The following is a 21,431-nucleotide window of genomic DNA, read 5'->3' as shown; positions in this document are numbered from 1 at the left end:
AAAAAAAAAAAAAAAAAAAAAAAAGCATTTCTGTGTGGGACTTTGGTAGAGACAGTTCAGAGATAGAATAACAGATATTCAATTCAATGACAGAGACAGATGAAAAGAGAAAACACAGCGGACAAACAGTGAGCTTCTCCATGCTACACAGATGCATGCTGGCCGTAGACGGCGTTCAGTCAGTTCACTGTCGACAGAAAGCTGCTTGGTGACAAAACCCATCTTAGCTGCCTGTTTGGAGAGAAGAGAGTGCTGCCATGGCAACGCTGAAAGACATGGGTGTTTCCTCTGGAGTGGCACAGCTCACAGTGTGAGAGCGCTGCTGACTGAGTACCACCATCCGCGTGCGTGTGTGAGTGTGTGTGTGAGGCAGGTTTAGCCTACATTATAGGGACCAAATGTCCTCACAAGGATAATAAAACCTGAAATTACCTACAGTGAACCAGACAGTGGAAGAAATTTGCTTAACAAACATACAGAGTAATGAAAATGTAAAAGATGTCTTAATGAAATTGTGAAAATGCATGAGGGATAGATTTCAGTATAGAACATGTCATTAGCTGACAAGTCAATGAAACATATGTATTTAAACCCGTTTATGTGCTCTATTAGTGTGTGTAAAAAGTCATAATTTACATGAGGCCATATGGTTTTCATTACAGAGATTGGTTGCTATGATTTATCGGAGGGTGATTTGTGTTTTGTAGATGCATACTGTGTCTAATGCTGGTTCTAGATGTGTACTGTGTGTGTTGTTGCAGAGAGAGTCGATATCTGTGCCACCTTCAGTAGTTAGTTATCTTGAACAGGGTAAGTGCAGAAAATGATGGCTATAATTTATATAACACAGGAGGGTAGTTTTATCTCAGCAATGGATTTCATGAGACACATCCATCTAAATACGAGACTCTGAGCTAAGCTTGTTTTGTAAAGATCTGTGAGATTTATGAAATTAAAAGTGCACAAATAAGCCACAGCAGTTTCATACAGAGTCACATACATGTGCTTGAGAAATGAGCATATTATGCAGACATTAGGGAAACCTCTCACAGTTTTTCTCTCATTTAATTGCAGTCGTTTGCTGTAAACTACATTTGCATAATCGTCTCATTCCATACAAGCAGAGCGTAAATACTGACCTCGTGAGGAAGATGAGGCGGTGGTGTGGATTTAAGCACGGAGAGATTTTGACATATGACCAGGAATGAGATCAGTGTGTGTCAGCTTCACACCACTCAAACGGTGCCTGGCTAAAGCTGTCAAACAACATCAGAGCTGTGAGCTGCAATTCCCTCTGCCAGCTTTGAATTTCTGGTGCCCAAGCCTCTTGCACACATTTTGCCTGTGGTATATTTTCAGAGTTTGACTTTCACAGCCCGCTGACGTTTTGCATGGGTTTAAGAATGATCTGAAAACTGGGAGGGAAACATAAACATTATTAGCTTGGCTCATGAATATTAATTAGGTGATTAACTGATTTGCTTAAAATGCACATACTTTAAGCGGGCACCGGCTATATAAGGATTACCATGCATTAATTGCGTTTTCATTTATTCTGCTGATACAGCCATTTGGCAAAGGCTTCTGCCTGAGCTTAAAGCAGTTTTTTTTTTTTTTTTTTGACACTGCCGGCTACATTTTTTTCTTTGCATTGTGGCCAAGCAAACAAAGCTTTTTAAATATATGATTATTGCTCAAAAACTGTGGGTCCCTGTATCTCTGTATAAATGTGCTTGTGTAAATCAAGAAAATTTTATATTAAAAAAAATAATTACAGATTTTTTAAAATGCATTAAAATATGAATACTTAAATATATTAATTTTAGTTCTAATCTTTTTATCATCATATCTTTTAATCATTGTGTAACATGCAATGAGTTTATAGTTACCAGTGTTATTTTAGGATCATTTATACTATTATAGTATTTATTAAGATTATGAATTAGCTTTTATTTTTATATTTTCAGTTTTCATTCTAATTTAACATTAAGTTTTAATAATGTTAAAGGTGTCATGTGATGCGATTTAAAGTTTTCCTTTCTCTTTGGAGTGTTACAAGCTGTTCATGAATAGATAAGATCCCTAAAGTTGCAAAGGCTAAAGTTAAGACTCGTCCACGCCTCGTTTAAACACGCCCCCACATGTCTACATCACTGTGTGGGAAGATTTGCATAACACCGCCCAAATGTTCATGCAAAGAAAGAAGGTGTAACTTTTATTCTCGCTGTAGTATTGTTATTGCCGCCGCCGCCATGTCGTGGAGACGCTGTGTGTTTCGTTGTGAAAGCGAAACTACTTTGTTTGGTCATCCAAAAGAGGACACAACTAGAAATAAGTGGTTAAGTTGTATTTGCAACACTGTTCCAGAACAATTCAACCCAAATATTCAGATGTGTGCAGCGCATTTTACGGAGGATGAGGACTGTTTTCTGGGAGAGTAGCCAACAAAGCCGGTGTTTTGGTGAATTCAGTTCCCCTGTTTCCCCTTCGGCGCGCATGCTGACCACAAGTCTATGATACTGACAAATAATGCTGACTCGCAGCCTATAAGTACGTTTTCATTAGGGCTGGGTTTTGACACAAATTTCACGATTCGATTCGATTCTCATTCACAAGCTTGCGATTCGATTCGATTACCGATTCGATTCAGTATCGATTATTTTGGATATATATCAGGTACAGTACATACCAAATTTTCTCAAGTAAAAAAATCTGCTGTAAAATATACACAAGAGTCAGTTGGTACTACATTACTATAATACTGAAGGTTAAAATTGACTGATTTGTTAAAATTACACTTAATGAAGATTTTAAAATAATAAAGTTACAATTACATAATAATATTTCTACTTCGTTTATTTTTTTTTAAATTACACTTAATGAAGATTTTTAAATAATAAAGTTACAATTACATAATATTTCTTATTACATAAGTTTTTTTTTGTATATATATATATATATATATAAACATAATGGCTGTCATAAAAATTTGATGGATTTATTCAAACACAAATTAAACATTGAAAAACAGTAAAATGTATAATGAATATGTTAAATGCCCCTCTCTACAGTTTATTTTTCTATCTGACTAATGAGTTTATGGTCACCGAATATGTTTTTATGAGGTAAATGTGACGTTATGTGACATTGTTTGCAAGCCGCTATATTGACGTCTTTGCGCGGCTGAAAAACTGATTGAGCGATTACATGAGACAGGATACGGATTGTAGAGTTGTACTCTTTCTTTTAACTTACCTTCGGATGTTTAGTAATGATTATTTTGTGCTGAAACTGGTGTTAATGTGGAGGAGATGAGATGATCAGTTCATGTGCGCTATGCGCTGCTGAGTCTGTTGAACTGAGGCGCTACAGCGATCTGTCACTCCAGAGACACAGCATCACAGTATGGTAAGGGGTGTAACATTTCCGTCACACGCTTGAGGAATTCGGCCAATCACAATGCACTGGATAGCTGGCCAATCAGAGCACATCTCGCTTTTCAGACCGATGAGCTTTGTAAAAATCGACGCGTTTCAGAAAGGCGGGGCATAGAGGAGAAACAATAATGTACAGTATGTGGAAAATAATGTGTTTTTTTAACCTTAAACCGCATAAACACATTTCATTACACCAAATACACAAAATAATTTTATTTTTTAGCAATGTCATATGACCCCTTTAAACATTTGTAATTTTTATTAGTTTGTTTTTTTGTTAAATATTTCAATTTAGCTTTAATTTATTTTTATTTCAGTTTTAGTCATTTTAGTGCCTTAGCTTAAACCTGTTTTTCTTTAGTTATAACATCAAAATTTCTAATATTTGAATTTTTTTAGGTTTAAGTTTTTAATCTCTAATAAAATAGTTAAACTATTTCATTTTAGAAGTAAAATAGTTTTCCCATCTATTTTATTTCATCTTTTGTCAGTGCAAAGTGTAAGATGTGTCACGTTTACTGTGTGCAGCATTCTCCAGTGTTTCAATTATCAAGCAGTTATTAAATCACAATATGGAGACTACTGAAATTACTAATCAAAGACATCATTTAGTATTGAATCATCCATTTTATTATCTCAAATAAATGTACTTCAGTATGCTTTCTCTTTTGATTATCTTGTTATTTGGCGGTTGTAAATATGGCATGCTGTATTTGTCAGAATATGTATCGTGTATTTAAGGGTAATTAGCTAATATGAATTATGAGGCTGAATAAATAGCAGACACAACACATCAGCATCTTCATCAGACCAGTTTCGCACTAACTCAACACACTTCGGCACGTCCTGTCATGAATCATTTTTACGGTGTAGCTCGGTCACGTTGAATATTGATTTACCAGCATCATTACATTATAATACTGCTGTGTACTAAACCATTCAGTGAATACATTTCCCATCCTACACTAGGTGCTTACAGAGCTTTCTGTATACAGCTATATTTGTAAACACATTTCACACAATGAGAGGACATGGAAATGAAAAATAGACATGAATGAGAGTCTCGGGTTTTGAAATCAATCTCAATAGACCTGTTGACTATCCTGGAACACCCTCTGTCAAGGTGGATTCACCATATACACAGTTAACCCTGGTCTTTACTCCAGCAGAGAGAGAAGATTATGCCTCCCGGCTGCCAGGAACTCAGGGGAGAGCGGCCTTGGTTTTGTTTATGCCTTCTAGTCCTGCAGGTAGACCTTCTAGAACTCCCTCAGAGATGTTAAACTGATCTCGTATGCCTGCCTGAGCTTCATTCAGGTCATAGGATTAGAGCCCAACCCCAAAGGTCTGGCAGAAACTAAGAGATGTTTAAAAAGTATTCTTGTTTAATATTGTTCTGGCCAGGATTTGGCCAGGGGTGAAATTGTTCTTCCTTTTTTAACCTTGTGAAATTGGAATTTGTGACCGGAGATCTCTCGATCCAGTTCTTGGAGAATAAAATCAAATATTCGTTATGCTCTTTCTCTTAAATACACATTTATTCACTCTTTTGACAATCACTGCACATTCACAGGGTTCACAGGTTCTTGCCTTTTTATATTTCTGTTTATAGCAATCTCGTCAGCCTTTCATCATGACTGGTTCTGCCTCCCTCATAGCTTAAATGATTAAACCGTGCGTTTGTTTTTGTTTATGTGTTTTATCTGAGCAGCTTTTCCTGTTCCACCACACATATCGAACAACTACTTTCCTTGGAACCTTTTCCACACATCATTGTTGTGTGCTGCTTAGACTCACTTGAGCAAGAGAGAGAGACTCATCCTTGGGGATTTGGACAAATCCGTTTTTTTGTTTTTTGTGTTTTTTTTGTTTTTGTTTTTTCATTATTGGTTAAAGTGCAATTACAGTGGCGGCAGAGTGCTCTCATCGCCATTAATCCCTGGCAAGTAATATACATATATTCATTTAACATACTGGCAACTTTCTAAAAGTGAGATTTATGCTCTGCTGGTGAGTTGCTTTGTGATGGGCCTTATCTCGTTTCAGCACATTTCAATAAGAGTTTATAGCTGAGTGGAGACAGAGAGCAGTGTATCAAACAGACTAGACCTCCAACCACTGTAAGCATCAACATGTGCATGGAGAAGCTACACACACACGCAGGCCAGCGTTTGTTATACAGTTAGGATGTGGAAAATGTTCAGTGCTCCACAGAATGGGATTTGATTTTTTTGAATGAGTTCACCTGATAAACTCATAATGGATCTCCATTTGAGCATGAGATTTCCATTAGTTCCTCTGAATTATTTTAGCAGAACAGATACAAGATATTCAGCTCATCCTGAATAAAAGTCTGGCTGATAAACTGATAATTATGTTCATGTTATGGCTGATAACCGATAAATGACTGAAATGGCTAATTTCTGAAGGATCAAGTGACTGTGAAGACTGGAGTAATGGCTGTTAAAAATTCAGCACAGGAATAAATTACATTTTAAATGTATTAAAATAGAATAAAGAAATTTTAAATTGTAATAATATTTCTAAATATTGCCGTTTTACTGTAGATTTGATGCAGACTCTCAGAAACAACTTAAAAATTGTATCGACCCTAAACTTTTGAACATTAGTGTAAATTAAAAATAAAACACTAAAAACGAAAATCTGTCATTTTAAATGCTGTAAGGGAATTTAGGCGTTATACCATTAAATGTACACTTCAAAAAATGTATATACATTTTTACATTTGCTAAGGATTTACATAGTTCATTTTGCACTGTACTGTACATCTACTGTACTATATTTCTTTGAAATAAATGCTATTTGGTTTGATGTTTGGTTTTATAATATAAACACATGTGTTTTAGGTGTACTTAAGTTACTTATTGAGGCCGCTGTATATGTGTATAACTGCATTCACGTACACTTGCATGTTTCCACAGGTCACTCTCTGGCCGTATCGTTGGTGGTGTGTGGTGGTTCTTCACTCTGATCATCATCTCCTCATACACAGCCAACCTAGCTGCTTTTCTCACAGTGGAGAGGATGGTGTCACCCATCGAGAGTGCAGAGGATCTGGCCAAACAGACTGAGATTGCTTATGGGACTCTAGATGCCGGCTCCACCAAAGAGTTCTTCAGGGTAAGAGGAGCCATGAAGTGTTATCTTCAAAGTATATTTGTAAATGTATAATATTTCACTTTCTTTCCTCATTTAGAGGTCAAAGATCGCAGTCTTTGAGAAGATGTGGTCCTATATGAAGTCTGCAGACCCCTCAGTGTTTGTGAAAACCACAGATGAAGGAGTTATACGGGTGAGGAAATCCAAAGGGAAGTACGCCTACCTGCTGGAGTCCACCATGAACGAGTACATCGAGCAGCGCAAACCCTGTGACACTATGAAGGTCGGAGGAAACCTGGACTCCAAAGGCTATGGCATCGCCACCCCCAAAGGATCCCCTCTCAGGTAAAGTCAGCTGTCCAATATATGCTAACTGTAAGGATTTAACCATTATGAAAATAACATCTGATGGTGGTTCAGTTGTGGTAGAGGCTGGATACAGTACTAAAGGGGTTATGCTCACCTTGGCTAACTGGATTGTCTATTTTCATCTTGCATTTCACAATCTTGCAAGCCAGTTCTGAGTACTAGGTTATGAAGGAAACGCTGCAAACTAATGCAATCTGGCGTACTTTACTGAATCTGTACAGCATCACTCCATCACTGCAATCCAGACCCCTAAATCAGCTCTTTAAAATGCCAAGTGTGCTTGAGTACACTGCATAGTCTATATGTGCTCTTCTCCATCATTTGATTCATTTTTGCTGACACGATTGCAGGGAAATATCGCTGAGTTTTGCAAATAAGACACATTATATAACAAGCTTAGTTTACAGAGAAAAAAACATGTTTGTGCTGAGAATGACTTACTCACTGCACATCGCCAAAAACACATTTAGCACCTGGATTGCGGATGGTTTATGAATAAGATGCAGGTTTTTGCCAAAGTGGTGCGGCTGTTCGGTTTCTCTTTTTTTAAGGACTTTTTAATGGTTATACGTGACATCATTAAATAAGTCATCATTTGAACGAAGGGGGCGAGGGTGGAAGTACTGTACTAAGCAGCCTCTGCTATAACGGAACATGCTGTTGTGTGGGTGTACATACTTGTGTGTGGAGCTGTTCAAAATCCCGCTCGTACCTCATGTTGCTTGAGGGGGTTTTCAGCACACTCCACCAGAAGCGCTTGCATAAGAAACGGCAGAAAAATGATGCACCCTCTTCAGAAGCTCTTTAGGAAACACGTGTGTTCACCGTCCTTTCATTAAAGAGCAGCGCCACTCGGCAGAGCCCATTGAGACGGCTCAGACATTATTCATGACAGGCTCTTTGAAGCTATAGGTTTGCCAAATGCTAATTTCAATTTCTCTCCTCCTTCATTACAAATTACAAAAGCTTTTTTCTCACAGAGTGACTTGCGCATGAGAGAAATTGGGCAATCAGTTGTTATTCTTATGCAAGCCACTTCTGAAGATGAATGTCGACATTAACGCGTTTCTTTTATATTCTCTGCAATATAAGGTGAACACTTGTTATTTCAATTGTATGCCGCCATCATTAACATCACATTTATTGTGCTTGAATGTACCCATCTGACTAATACACCATGGCCCACATGATATTACATTCATTGCAGTGCAAAGGGCCTCGCAAGGGCAATTTGGAGCTGATGAAATAACCTCAATAACTCCATCTCTCTCTAATAAGATAAGCTCCTTGGGGAAACGACCTCATAGCAATTGTACAGTCATTTTTTGGGTCACCTTATAGCAAAGTGAACTGGGTTAGAGCGTGGATGGAGTGGGAGAGAGACATCGGATACAAGATGTTAATGACTGACTTCCATCTTGCTACCTAGGGCAGGACTCAAATTAAATTCAGTACTAGCTAGCCATTACTGTGACAGCAAGAGTGAAATGTGTTTGAAAATGTGTGTCTGGTGAGTTACCAGCTGTGCAGTGTATATCTCATTTTGAGAGAGAGCGACTCCCATACTGACACATACAAGTACCAGTATATGCTATATGGGCATCTACTGTGTGATTTAATCACATGGAAGACAATGGGAGAATTTGCTCTCTCTGTCAAAATTGGTAGACACTGAGAATCTTATGCCTAGATTGTGTCTAGATTAACATCTAGATTGAGTTATGATTTGCTGGACTAACCATGTGGTGCAGTTGTCAAAATATACTATAATTCTCCATGTACCTTCACTGACTTTTTGGCTGCATTTACACTGTCAATCAACTTTTATCATATATTATTATTTAAACAGCATGACAAAAAATTGGATGTGAAATCTATGCATTAAACATTGCAATGTAAATGTAGCTTTAATGACACTGATTAGAGCCTTTAATACAGATCATTTTTACACCTCACTATCTGATATGTTACGGTCTGCTAGCCTCATCACACTTTAATGAACAATTTCTTAACCAAGAAGATGTTAATTAAGCTTTTGAACTTGTTTTACTTTTTACTTCACTTTGTGTTTTATATGTTAATTTATTGACTGAAGTAATAATCAGTTTTGGTGCATTTCGACAGCTGTTCCACATTTTCCTTGTCTTATCTCCGACTGATACCTTAAATCGGTTTGTTTTGCAGTCAAGATGCGCCAGCCCTAAAGATTGATGTGTGTGCCCTTTTATCTCTATCCATCTGTACCCATTCTCTTAGTTTAGTCAATAAAATCATCTCACCCAAAGCACTGCCACCTCCTGATGCAAATGCTCATCAAACTGAATGTAGCTGTTTGTTCCTCATTCCTGAGACACTCTCTGACTTCTTTCTATCTGGTACTTCTGGGATTAGAAAGAATTCTTGGGTTTTATCAAGCCAGAGAATCACTTTCCTACACATGCAGAGCTGCAGACGACATTTGCTCGCGACGCAGATCGGCCAGCCGGTTATATGGGTCGTGAGGAGATGTACGTTTGTGCCTGTGAACTGTATGTGGTGTTCAAGACCTGAGGATGAAGAAGAAGTTGAAAACAGATGAAAAGAGAGATGCTTTAGATGTGGTTCCTCAGATCAGTCATGTGGGGCAGGGGAATTAAAATCAAAAATAAAAATTGTCATCATCTACTGTTATGTTGGTCAAACCCTTTTCATATTGCTTTTTTTAAGCTAAGACAACTTTAGTTTAATGTTCATGCTGCTTCTTTCAAAACAATGAAAGTAAATGGTGACTAAGCTCCAAAAATTGCAAAAATCACCATAAATGTAGTCCATATGACGTGCATCTAATAAATTATTCATTCAAGAACATTGTGCTAGTTTACTGCAACAATGGTGATGTGAACTTGACATACTTTTGAAAACCCAGCGTTTAGTTGGTCCTGAAAAGCACTTATTGTCACAATTTTAAACATGGCAGCTTTCTTCTTCCATGTGTCACAAAGCAAGGCCAGACACAACAGGTAAGTGCAAATCAGGATGGTTTATTGACTGGGTAAGGGGATGACTGGAATAGGTGTGTTAAATGCAGGTGAGTGTCAACACAGTGAATGGTTCCAGGGTGCTTATCTGAGTTCTGATGGTGAGGATCGGATGCCGGTTACGTTGGAGATCGTGGAACAGTTTCCAAGGAGTCGTTGGAGGATCGCGGGAGGAACAGCAGGTAATTCGTTCTAGGAGAATTTGGCAGAGAGAGTCCAGAGAAGTTCATAGGAGTGAACGGTAGACCGGACAGTGAGTGACTGTGCTGTGTGTGTATTTGTAGTGTGGCTTGATTGGTGACAGCAGGTGCGGGTGATCAGAACTCAGGTGACTGTGATCGGGTAATTATCCTGGATGGTGACTGAAGTGACTGTGATGAATCCCTGACACCATGAGGGGGATTGGCGTCACGACGGGTTTGTTTCCAGGCAGACACTTAAAGAATGTGACACACGTCTCGCAGAAATCGTGTAGAATCCAACCAATCAGATGAAGACTTTGAAACTACAAAGTGTTTCCAATTTTGTGTGCCTTATGCATCAGAAATTCAGCTAACGGTCAATTGGCGTGACGTTTGAGGCTGAGACTACCTCTAATATAATGCTCCAGGTTCTAGAGAACATTCGGTTACACTTTAGTTTGATGGTCTCCTTTAGACATTATTTTGACTATAAGTAACTTTGCAACTACGTGTCAACTAACTCTCATTAGAGCATTAGTAGAGTATTAGTTAGGGTGACCATACGTGCCATTTCTACAGGACACATCCTGGCCAGGATTTCGATATTTGGCTTTATTTTCCTGTTTTCATACTTGCTGAAGGTAATGATCGGAAAGTAGCTTGACCAATAATGTGCAGGCATTGTACATAATCAACCAATCATGGCGCGTGAGAAGATGGGATCTACAGAGAACGGTCAAAGTGATGCAAATACGTGTACAGATTAGATTTGTTCATTTGACTTGAAGCAGCTCTGTGCAGACTGATCATTGTATGACATTAAAGTACCACGAGAGCGATTGGAAAGCATAAGGAGCCGTCTGCTCTCTCTATAGCTCTCACGGATGTCATACACCGATCAGTCTGCGCAGCGCAAACAACCAAAACCTGGATATTTTAGGCAATATAGAAATCCTGGCCAGGACGTGTCCCGTAAAAATGGCACGTATGGTCACCCTAGTATTAGTAGACTGTAAGGTTAGGGTGAGTAGAATAAGTCAACATGTCAGTAGAATGTCTGTTGGAGATCATCAAAGTAAAGTTAGCAGATATTAAGCAGACAGCCTACAAATACTCTGAGAGTTAGTTGATATGTATAGTTGCAAAGTTACTTATTAGTCAACAGAATATCTGAGGACCATCAAAATAAAGTGTTACCGAACATTCACACTCTTCTAAAATGGCATATTCATGTCATATATTCTTGCATGACAGACATAGATTGTATTGCATGTTAACTTGTTTATTAACTTGTTAAAATCCACATTTTATACAAACAAGAATCTATGCTAGTTTTGAGAGCTGTAGTTGAGATTTGTGACAATGCACGACTTCTGAAGACTTGGAAAATAGTGCACAGTCATTCAGTATGAACAACTGTTGTGGTAATTTTTTTAAAAAGTCCTTGTTCACCATTCACTTTCACTGTGTGCGTGAACATTCTGCCATTTCCTTCTGTATTTGACAGAACAAGGAAAGAAAAGAAAGAAAGAATTTGATCTACGGGTGAGTTTTTATTTTGGGGTGAACTATCCCTGTAAGAATTCATCTAACGTCTCCAGGCTGTTGTTTTCGATTCATATTGTCACATTCACCAAAAGGGAAGAGCCAAAAGCAGACAGTAAACACTAAGGACATCTTTTTTTCTCCTTCTCTATCTAAAGAAGTCTTGTTCCTGGCTTTATAAAACCTGTCTTTCACAAAGGCCACTAACAAAAGCATTGTTTTCCATTAATGTACATGTTAACATACTTTATATACAGACTCAGGACAAAACCACTGCAGATGCCATGCATTTAACATTCCAACCAACATAGAGCAGTGGCTGTTGTGTTCAAACCAGTCTGAGTCTGTTTTCCCATCACGCTGTCTCTGAAATGGTTTATCTGGGCTGACACTGACCAAAATATTATTTCGTTATCGTTTCAAGAAACCCAGTAAACCTGGCAGTGTTAAAACTGAATGAACAAGGCCTGTTGGACAAATTGAAAAACAAATGGTGGTACGACAAGGGAGAGTGTGGCAGCGGAGGAGGTGATTCCAAGGTCAGCCCCAATGTGACAAACCCAGCGGGTAAAACCACCACTACCATGGGGGGGTAACCGGCAACTCACGCCGACTAAACACTCTAGACCGAAACAATCTGTCCTAAACTGAGCTTACTACTTACACATTTTCGTTGATTAATAAATAGTAAGTACATTTTGATCAAATTATGGCATATCATGGCAACTGGTCAATAATAGCTGACCACGTTCACATTATTCCAGGTGGAGTGTTTGCGGTCTGCCGGTTACCCAAAGTGATATTATAATACACATCTTGCAGCAGGGAGCAAGGAAGCATCGCTAGATGGAGTATTAACCCATATCACTTTTACAATGAACTACCAACATGTTTCTGATATGTGTGCAGTCAATTAAAAAAGAAAAAGAAACAGAACAATTGAGTTGATATTGATGGGTATGTGTTTAATGTGTGCTGAATAACATAAAATAACATGGATAATGTTATTTATGTTATTTTCCTGGTTGAAGAATCCCAGTTAACCTAGCGGTGTTGAAACTCAGTGAGCAAGCCGTCTTAGACAAACTGAAAAACAAATGGTGGTACGATAAGGGGGAGTGTGGAAGCAAGGACTCCGGAAGAAAGGTCAGTTCACATATTTGGTCCTGCTCTGTTCCCTTCAGTTTAGCCCTCTCAGTACCCTTCCAGAAGGTTCAGTTAGGAATCTGGACATGGGCGGCTCTTACTCTCTCTCCAGTGTTGTATTCTTTCATTTGGGATGTCAGAGGACACATTTTAGTAGTAGAAACTGCCATTTTGCTTTATTAAAATTTTGTTATTTTATACAATTTTGTGTGAAAACATGTTATGCAGATTTGGTGCGCAAGCAACTTTTCTTATTATCAATGTTCAAAACAGTTGTGCTGCTTAATATATATATATTTTAATTATTATTATTTATTTGTCATTTTTTTACAAAGCATTAACAAAGAGCTTCATACAATTGCAAAACTGTACATTTATTCTCCCACATTACCCCTTTCCTCTATATAGAAAAATAATAATAAGCATAATTATAAATACAATACAAAATAAGTAAATAGATCAACTTTAGCATACAAATGAATATATCCATAATAATCAATCAATAAAATTATAATCCTAATCTCTGATACATTCAAGGACTGTACATATAATATGACTATATCAGTTTTTTCAAGATTCCTTGAAAAATAGAAAGTTCAAAATAACTTAGATCTATTTAAAATAGAAATCTTTTGTAACATTATAAAAGTCTTTGCTGTCACTTTTCTGATAAATGTAATCCATCCTTGCCATAAATAAAGTATTAATTTCTTTTTAAAAAATGACTTAAAACTTGTAGTGTATGTATATTATGCACTAAACAGGTATAATGTTAGTATACTGTTCAGAACATTTCTGACCATTATTTTTGTACTGTCATAAATTACAGATTTTAGGTGTATGTTTATAATAGATTCATACATTTTATACAATTTAATACATTTTATATTTTTAATTCAAGTGTAAATAATAGTATATCTAGCTCCAGGAGCGGTGAAGAGAAAGGCCATTATTATAGACTGGGTGAGTCATTGCATGATACACTCACTTTGTTTAAAATAGCCTGGTGTTCTGAATGGAGCTCTGGAGAGAGACTGGTCATATTGCTCTGATCATCCGTAAGAGTCAAGCCTCCCTTATGGTCCTCAGCCTCTGTGTTCTCCCTCCTGTCTGCTCTTGGAGTGTGCATGTATTTGGATGCAAAGCCAGTGGACAGCTGTCTGTGCTTAGACATAGGCCCCAGCCGCCAAGCACCCCCACAGCACCAAACCCACCTGCATGGCACACACAGACGACACCACACCTCCCTTATGTACCTTTCTTAGAGAACCGGTTCCACACCAATATTATATTATATCACCTTTGATTAAAGGGGTCATATGATGCGAGCTTAAACCACATAAACACATTTCATTACACCAAATACACCAAATAATGTTCTTTTTAGCAGCATCATATGACCCCTTTAAGTACAAATCCAAATCTCCTTAGATTCATGACCTGGGCTGCATGGGTGCCAACCATTAATATAGTCTTTTGCAGCTGTGATACTGTATGTGATTGTTTAGTAGCTTGTAAATTAGTGAAGATGTCGAAGTCGAAGGTGAACACAGACTGCCTTTGTTAGTGCATGAATGCATGTTCCTCATTTTAAATGAGTCCTACATGACAATTTGTGACATATTTTAACGTGTTTAACCTATAATATTAACCAATCAGTTTTATATTATTATTAAAATATTAGTTATTTTTATATAATATTAATTTAAATTGTATTAACATTTATATAATTTGATGTACTAGTTAATACTATAATAGTATTTATTATTAATATTAAATGACATTATTAGTATTGAATAAAAGTATTTATTAATAAGATTATATTATTTATATTAGTTACATAAGTTAACATAATTGGATGTTTCATAATAAATATTGCTTTATGAATAGCATTTAGCAATAATGCAAGTTCAGCAGTCAAAAAAATGGTTGTTTTAGCAAAACAGAAACTAAATATTTATATTCATGATATATTCATGTAGGTCATGTAGGAGCAGGAAACATTTTAAGCAAATAATTATAGTGCTACATTTGGTGCCACAGTATTTTTTTACATTTGCAACATTGCTCAAGATAGTTCTCATTTTAGCTTTATTCAATGTATATGTTTAGATGTTTGGATGAATGCATAAATGTGTATATGTAATGTATAGGAGTGCTTCTGTTGTCTTTGTCCGTGTGAATTTGTTAACATTTTATAAAGTAACTCTCATCTAAGACATTTTTCCTTCTCCTGTAGGACAAGACCAGTGCTCTTAGCCTCAGCAATGTGGCTGGGGTCTTCTACATTCTGATCGGCGGTCTGGGTCTGGCCATGCTGGTGGCCCTGGTGGAGTTCTGCTACAAGTCCAGAACAGAGTCCCACAGAATGAAGGTGTCTGCGCGGGCCGCTCAGGCCTTTCACTGCACCGCCTTAGACAGCAGCTACACTGAGCTGCAGAGTTACGGCCTGTTACGGCCTGTTAAGATATAAAGCACTCTGGGGTAGGAACCTCGAGCACTGCAGAGAACTAGGCCACATCCTGCCCACGTAGCAGCCTGACCTGCCCCCCATCTAACCGTCGCCAGATTCAAAGCTTCTGCTGCCCACTTTCAAAATCATCCGTTTCTCCTCACCTCTTCTTTTTCTCTCTCTTACACTCCTATTTTAATAGTAGGACTGTCAAAAATGTAAATTAAAAAAACATTTATTTAAAAAATAATAATTTTAAATATATTTTAATATGATTGTTTGATAATGTTAATCAAAATATATTTGCTGAGAAATGTCCCCAAATGTAATATTATTTAATTTAATAAATAATATATTATTATTGTTTTAATTTGTAACTAATTCTTTTTATATTAATATTACAAAAATATTTAAAAATTTTAAATATATATATTTTTCATTTTATAATTTATTTTTAATTGTTAGTGTATGTAAACATGCTACTACATCTTGACAGCCCTATTTAATACTCCTAATTTAATCTCTCTTTATTTCTTTCTCTCCCTCTATTTCCTGCTCCCTCAGTTTCCCTTTGTCCGCTAGCTGCTCTGTCCATAGACTAGAGCTTTGTTTATACACATCGTGTCTCTGTTCATTCATGAAACAGAGCAAGTGTTCCCCTGAGACACTGCAGGTCTCTGTTTTCCACTATGACTCCAAAAATAGTCCGTCTAGACTTAAGATTATGCATCAGTCAGCTTGTGTGCTTGTTTATACAATAAGACCAATGTCAGATCTTACGTAATGTACTTTTGCTAATGCATAGTTGATTAAAAGTATCTATCACAAGCATGCAACCTATGGAAACCCATTTTCACTATGGAATAAAAAAATAAGAAAGGTTATTGCGACTCATTAACTCACAATTCTGACTTTTTTACCTCTATTTTTTATTCTATGGCAGAAACAAGCTTCCATAACAGGCCAGACTGACCAATCAAAGAAACTCCATTGCAAAAAAAAAAAAAGGGTCCCCGATGAACGTAACCCATTGCATATACAGATACCTCAGTGTGATTTTTGTAATAAGTGTCTTTATGACAGGCAATTACCCAAAGTAGGATTTGTAACAAGTTTAGCTGGGTATTACACATTCGTGTAATACTATAATAGCAAAGATTAATATAGATTTGCTTTGTTAATTCAATTGACAGGAGTCACATTTCACAGCTGTCCATTTTTCATATTAGGTGAGCAGGAATCTGAGTCTTTATAGGCAAACTAATTAGTCTGCATCAGGCATATAACTTCATCCCCTAACGCGCTGAAGTGTAGGGCAATGAAATCATTCTTAGATTGGAAAAATGCGATTTAAAGGGACACATCATTAGCCTTGGTTTCAGGCCCACTGGCTGCGACTACAATAGCGGATTGCTCTTCACAACAGCAGCAATAAAATGATGACATTTCTCACTTCCACACCGCCGTAGCAAATTAAGCTCATGTTACACGCCTATCAAGACTGTTTATTGTCTACCCACTTGTCAGAGATGCTTTACAGTGTCAGCTTTGGTTTTGAGGGCCTAAATACGGTGGTCCTGGGGGGCACAATGCAACAGCATTAGCCAAGCAATTAAAACTTGACAACTCACAGCATTAGCCCACAACACATCTTTAATGCAAATAAGGGTCATTCACATAGCAAATCATTTTGAATCCAAGTGCTCAGTACAGTTATGGCTGGTAAAGCATGGAATCGCAACCCAAGCTCATTGGAAAAACTTGCCTGTGGCGACATTTCTGTAAAATATTTCGCAGCTTCTTGCATGTTTCACGACACTTTCAAACAGATATAAATCAGAGACAGATAAACGTGAATCTGGCAGGGTTTTATTACACTGATTGTTGTATGTATTGCATCAGTTCGGAAATGTCAGACGCTAAAAGATTAATGCTCTTAATGTTAATAATCACGTTTGAAAATAACGCACTACCTACACTAAATGCTACCCTAAACTAGGGATGGTAAGATTCACTGATTCGCATCGGTGAATCGGCATAAAATTTACGATGCGATGCATCGATTTAAAAAAGTGTGCATCAGATAAAAGTTGGCATTTGTTTCTAACATATTTGCATTGGTAAAAAACTATTTATTTATTTATAGCGCGTTCGAAATCGGATCGCACTGCATCGTAATAGGGGTAAATCATATCATGTCGCATCGCAACGGTAGCTGCTTCATATGTATCTTTAATTTATTGTATCGTTGGCTATGCATCAAGTTGCGTATCACATCGTCCTCAGTTATGGAGATGCACTTCCCTACCCTAAACCTAACCGATAATGTTAACAAAAGCAAACGTGAAATAACAGTGCATTTGTTGAGGGAATGACATTTTAGTTTGCTTCTACACTGAAAAAAAAATTTTTATGTAGGTTTTACATTGAGACAACGTAACATAATTGCTTGTAAATTTTGGAAATAATTACAAAGAAACTGAAATTTTGAAGTAGAAAGGCCAAAATAGTATATACTTTTAAAACGAACTCCAGTAATCTTTATTTACGAATTCAAAAAAACTTTGAATCCATAGTGTAACACTTTACTAGGTGAGCTACCGAGCAAGCTTACTACATGAAAGCCATACATATGGAGCTGGTTCTGTGAGGCAAATGTCAAAATGTATTCGTTTTCAAATCATGCACTAGGGCAAAGTGTTTTGAGGTAATAACAGTATTGTGCAAAGAACTGCACAAAAATAAGTCTTTATTAATTGATAATGTGTAAAAGGTAATCAAATTTGTTGGTGTTTTACTGCCACTAGTGGTCATTTCAGCTGGAAACTGCAGTGAATTGTATGTATAGGTACGTTTTTGGAGTTTTGCACAAATGTACGTAAGTAGGCACGTTTTTCCAAAGAGTCCATGTTGTAGAATTGGTAGGTTTTCAAATGGGATAAAGAGCTATTGTTGTTATTTAATATAGCAATATGGCTAATATTGAATTGTTTCCCAAAATGCATCATTATTAGAAAAGTTTCATAAGTGTTTCATCTGTTTGCTATGCTGAAGGCATTGTGTTGTGCCCCCCCCCCAAGCCACCATGCTGATAAATTATAGTCAGGAAACTTAAAAGATGGAAATCGGTTGGCGTAGCCCTGAAGATTACTTCACTTCACAAATGTTGTCTAACTAATTATCCAGTCATCACATGGCAAAACATTTTATGTGCATACTCCATTAGGCAGACGCATAAATCATCTTTTACTGTCTCCTACTAAAATTGAGCATCTTTCAAACAGTCCTGCATGTATTTCCGTATTCCTGTCTAACGCTGTTGTGTCTCCATCCCAGCAATCCATCAATGACGCCATGCGCTGCTCCACGCTGACCAGGATGAGCGGGAACGGTAGCGGTGGGGAGAATGGGCGGATTGTCACACATGACTTCCCCAAAGCTGTGCAGACGCTGCCGTGCATGAGCCACGCGGCCAGCATGGGCCTGGGAGCCTCTGGCATGTGACCATCTTGACGGAGTGGCACGCGTCACATGTAACACACGGACCTCCCGTTCACCTGCCGTCTGCCCCTATGTCTGTCTGCCCACCCGCAACAGATGCACCGTACTGCCAAAATGCACTCGAAGACTCTTCTCAGTGAATAGCCACCAATAAAACTATTTTCTAAAGAAAAACAAAACATTAAAAAAGGGGGGGAAATGTGCTGCAATAACAAGCCTGTGGGACTCTTTTGGGGAAAAAAAGTGTTCGTTTATGTCATGAATTCAGAAAACAAAAAAAAGAGAAGTCTTGTGTCCGATTCGACACTCGCGCTGTGCCAATATTTATAAACCTGTTTACTTCTGTCTGAGTGTGCAATATTTTAGTTCATATCAGTGTTCAGCAATGTTGTCTTTAACTTGAATTTCTTTACAAAGATTAGCTCACAGAGATGTTTTTTTTTTTTTTGCACAAATATGTTCTATGAAATGACAAAAGCAAGTTCATTTTCCTTATACTTACCAGAAAAGAGTTAGAGAAGCTAACAAGCAAGATCTTACAGTATATGGATCCAGTGCACCGTAAACAACATTGCTATTTCTCTCGGTCACTCTACGTATTGAAGAAACATATCAGCTCATTTAATGACCTGTCCATAGTGTAAATACTCCGATGTAAATCTGATACTGAGTGAGGGATAAATTTGATTTGTTGTCGATCGTTAGAGCATAGCGGAACTGAACTTGTTGATTATCTTGCTCTGTAATTTCCCACCTCATGGACCTTGCATAGCTGCTACGCCTCGTTTCAGGCACCATACCTCATCAGAGACCTGGGAGCGAGCCGCCACATGTTTTGATTGCCAGCTCTCTTAGGACGGAGTCAAATTTGACCTCCTTTGACTTTTGGTAAATGTGCTTTAATGAGCTAGTTTGTCCCAAACACAAACCATCAGATCTCGTTAAAGTGAAGCCATTGAGACTACATTAAGAAAAGTTCATTTGAATGATGTCGCTGTAACAAAAAGGGTACTTTTTACAAAAATGTATTCATATAAGACTATGCCTGCATGGAATATCAAGAGATTTCCACCAAATCCAAATGCCCATTATTCAGGACATTTGGCTAATTTAATAATACTAAGAGAGTGTAGCACTCTCCCCATAATCAGTGCAAAAATTAAAAAAAAATAATAATACAAAATACATCTATGTGGGCCTACATGTGACATGGCTTAAAGGGACCCAAAATGAAAAATCTGTCATCATTTACTCAGCCTCATGTTGTTCCAAAAGACACCCGTATGACATTTTCTTAGGTGTACACAATAAAATATTTTCCATATTTTATGCCCATCATATGCAATGTCTGGAGCCCACTGACTTTCTGTATATGAACAAAAACATTGCTACCTATTTAGTTTTACACAGAAGGAGGTCATACAGGTTTGGAACAACATGAGGGTGAATAAATGACAGATTTTTAATGTTTGAGTTGACTATAAGTTGTTTTCTGTTAATAGAACTAACAAAGAAAAGAGTGCAGAACAGCAACAGGATCCAAATACTGGTGAAACATAGGCTGTTCTGTCCTATATACACACACTGTGCGACAAGGCTCCTCATGAGATGATATTTGTGGAGATATCATTGATCGGCTACTGGGGCCAAACTGACCTTTCTGAGCTCTTGGCTTCATCACTGCAGGCTTTCAGAACATGGCTTCCAGCTCTACCTATTCAGCCTTCCCCTGCACACTGCCATTGTACTGCGAAACATGACACACTGTGTGGCCATCAAAACGCTTATATTTCTCTGGCTTTTTCTTTCCATTTTCTTCACGTTTTATTAGGCACAGAACACTGCGGTCCTTTATGGCCTCATGTGAGAGCAGTATTTTATAAGCAGTAAAAGATTTGTAAAGTTAGTGAGACATTTAACATTTATACCGCTGTGAGATTTTGAAGAGTTGATTGAACTAGTGTTTTACACTTTGTGACGCAATGTTACTCGGATATTCTCACTGATAAGGGTGTTGATTTTGATTAGTTAAGAGAGAAATGGATTCTTTGTGTTTCTGCTATAAATGTTGAAACTTCTTATTTTGGGGTTTTTCAGTGCAAAATTTATTCTTCATACTCACCTACTTCTTGATGATTCCACAGTCTTGAGCATTTTATTTGGGATGTTTTTTGTTTGTTTTATTTTATTGTTATCTTTTTTATCATTAATAAGAGATGTGGTTGAATCAAATTTACTGGAAATTACATTCAATCAATAATGAATAAAACTTTTCTAACCACAGTTACCAAGAGCTGGGTCACTGCTTTTCAACCATGGGAAATTAATCATATTTTAGTCATCTTTTTGTAACAAATACTTGCTTTAGGTGAGACATTTTTTTTAATGTATGAAATTGAAGAACAATATTTATTGCTATGAATGCTGTTTTATAGGAATAATAATTGCTGAAAGTAGAGTGATTATTCATTTATTACTTTCTCTTCATTACTTGATAAGTGGCCATCTCTGAAAGATTGGTGTTTAATGTATTTTCAGCCATAGATCTCTAGAGCTTGACTCACTGTAGTGTTTTAATTACCTACAGGTGCATCCCACACATAATCACTGACATTTAACCAGTCGGCATATGTTGCCTCAAACCCATTCATTTTAGGAATTA

General features: G+C 37.3%; 1 protein-coding gene across 1 annotated transcript in view; it reads left to right on the top strand.

Moving 5' to 3' along the window:
- The window catches only part of LOC107664347 (glutamate receptor 1-like), an 85,560-nt gene extending 64,521 nt beyond the window's left edge, over positions 1-21,039 (top strand). The window contains exons 12-16 of the mRNA XM_016454886.1: positions 6,380-6,578; positions 6,655-6,902; positions 12,095-12,209; positions 15,056-15,190; positions 18,605-21,039. Of these exons, the coding sequence (XP_016310372.1) occupies positions 6,380-6,578; positions 6,655-6,902; positions 12,095-12,209; positions 15,056-15,190; positions 18,605-18,772 (865 nt within the window). The 3' untranslated portion in view covers positions 18,773-21,039. The remainder of the gene's footprint in view (positions 1-6,379; positions 6,579-6,654; positions 6,903-12,094; positions 12,210-15,055; positions 15,191-18,604) is intronic.
- The last annotated feature ends 392 nt before the right edge of the window (positions 21,040-21,431 follow it).

The sequence above is a fragment of the Sinocyclocheilus anshuiensis genome, unplaced genomic scaffold, assembly GCF_001515605.1.
Source record: "Sinocyclocheilus anshuiensis isolate Anshui unplaced genomic scaffold, SAMN03320099.WGS_v1.1 scaffold111, whole genome shotgun sequence".
Taxonomy (NCBI): domain Eukaryota; kingdom Metazoa; phylum Chordata; class Actinopteri; order Cypriniformes; family Cyprinidae; genus Sinocyclocheilus; species Sinocyclocheilus anshuiensis.
Note: the sequence above shows the minus strand (reverse complement) of the source record. Positions and strands in the feature narration are given on the sequence as shown.